Consider the following 1,696-nt stretch of genomic DNA (forward strand, 5'->3'; position numbering starts at 1 on the left):
AAAATATTATTTTCCGGAGGATTATGGGTATTTGTTCTTCCTTCATCGTGCACAACACAAAGAAAGATATACCATGTTACCAGCTCTATGTGGCGGGGAGGTTAAATGTTTATGGGCCAGGATGGTTGGTGATACAGTAAAAAAGACAAGTGTGATACAAAAGTTTTATGTTTGTGTTTATCGCGTTGAAAAAGACACTAGGTATTTTGAAAAATCAAGATTAACTGAAGTTAAGGGGCGTGCTTTCTCACCAGGACGCACTCAACAAGATATGACAACCGCACCAACTTTCTCCTAGGCGCTTTCGCAATGCGACGGTCATGTATGCGAAGCAACCCACAGTGTGTCAACTTCGTTGCCCATTCACGCCTTCTGACTTTATTGCCTTATCGGACTTTCCGGAAATTGGAATAGACGGGTCCGGGGCGCTTTGGATATCGAAGCTGTTGGAAAGTGCAAGTCGCCTGGCAGCCCCTTCATCACCAGGAATAGGCGCTAAAAAACCTTCGCAAGCCAGCAGAGCGGACAATGACGTTTATAATCGGAATTCGTTTTGTGAGTTGATGGACTTACGTTCCTCCTTCAACGCAGTGCCTCGTGCTCGCTTCTCGGCCGCCCGGTCGGCATCTAACATGTACGAGCCATTGGGCACTGCAGCACAGAACCCCTTCCTCAACCGTTCCGCTCTCAAACTTGCCAACATAGATGCAATAATTCCTCTTAAACCAGTCTTGGTCTCACAAGGCATGGATGTCGAAGACTCTCTCCCTACCTTCACATTTCTAGACCTTTGCGGAGGGCCCGGAGGCTTCTCAGAGTACTTGTTGAGACGACAAGATCTTGTCAAAGAGGTACATGGGTGGGGAATGACGTTGTGCGATTGTAAGTGTGGATGGGACAGGGGAAAATTGGGTGAATGGATTGTGGACGAAAACAAGAAAAATGCGAGAACATTCGAGAGCACCCCCAATGAGGACCATCAGTCGGGCATTTTCCCTTCGAAAAGACGCAAGTGCATGTCAGCTTTGGCATCACTGCAGACAAGAGCCCTTCACTTAGTCTATGGGTCTGATGGAAGTGGTGACCTGTGCCAGCCCGACAATGTTCAGTTCCTTGCCGACTCGATGGCGGTGCGAGTAGACGTTGTTGTGGCGGACGGAGGCTTTGCCGGGGCTAGGGGACGGTTTGATCAGGAGGCTGCCATGCTGCCCCTCTTGATTAGCGAGGCATCCGCGATGGTCCAAACGCTTCAACCGAAAGGATGCTTTGTTTGCAAGTTTTTTGACATGACGTTGCCAGGGACGGTTCAGCTCGTCGCTCTTCTGGCTTTGCTCTTTGAGCGAGTTACCGTCGTCAAGCCAGTAATGAGCCGGCCAGCAAGCTCCGAGAGGTATTTCCTAGGGCAGGGGTTCCGCGGTTTCGACGAGGAGGAAAGCAAGGAGGGCGCGGTTAGCACGCGCCAAGCAAGGGTCCTTCTGAACGAAATGCTCGCCCTGGCAACAGCTGGACAGACCTGCGGGACACCGGTCGACGGGGGAGAGGGGGGGGGGCAGGCGTTGATAACATCGATGCGACAAGCCCTGGCCCGAGGCTCGCCATTTGTTGCTTGGCTGCGTGCAGTGAACGACAAGCTCATGCGCTCGCAGGTGGAAGCGTGCTATGCCATCCATGCAAGGTTGGAAATGGAGGAGGGCGA

The 1,696-nt window shown here is 51.8% G+C and overlaps 1 protein-coding gene across 1 annotated transcript; it reads left to right on the forward strand.

The window, feature by feature from the left end:
• Window positions 1-342: 342 nt before the first annotated feature.
• NGA_2039600 (cap-specific mrna (nucleoside-2 -o-)-methyltransferase 1) lies at window positions 343-1,469 on the forward strand (the record flags this gene model as incomplete). The annotated part of the gene is made up of 1 exon (XM_005856098.1): window positions 343-1,469. A coding segment is annotated over one exon (1,127 nt), but the record flags the coding sequence as incomplete, so codon positions are not given.
• Window positions 1,470-1,696: the final 227 nt, after the last annotated feature.

Source organism: Nannochloropsis gaditana (assembly GCF_000240725.1).
Source record: "Nannochloropsis gaditana CCMP526 unplaced genomic scaffold scaffold040, whole genome shotgun sequence".
Lineage (NCBI taxonomy): Eukaryota > Eustigmatophyceae > Eustigmatales > Monodopsidaceae > Microchloropsis > Microchloropsis gaditana.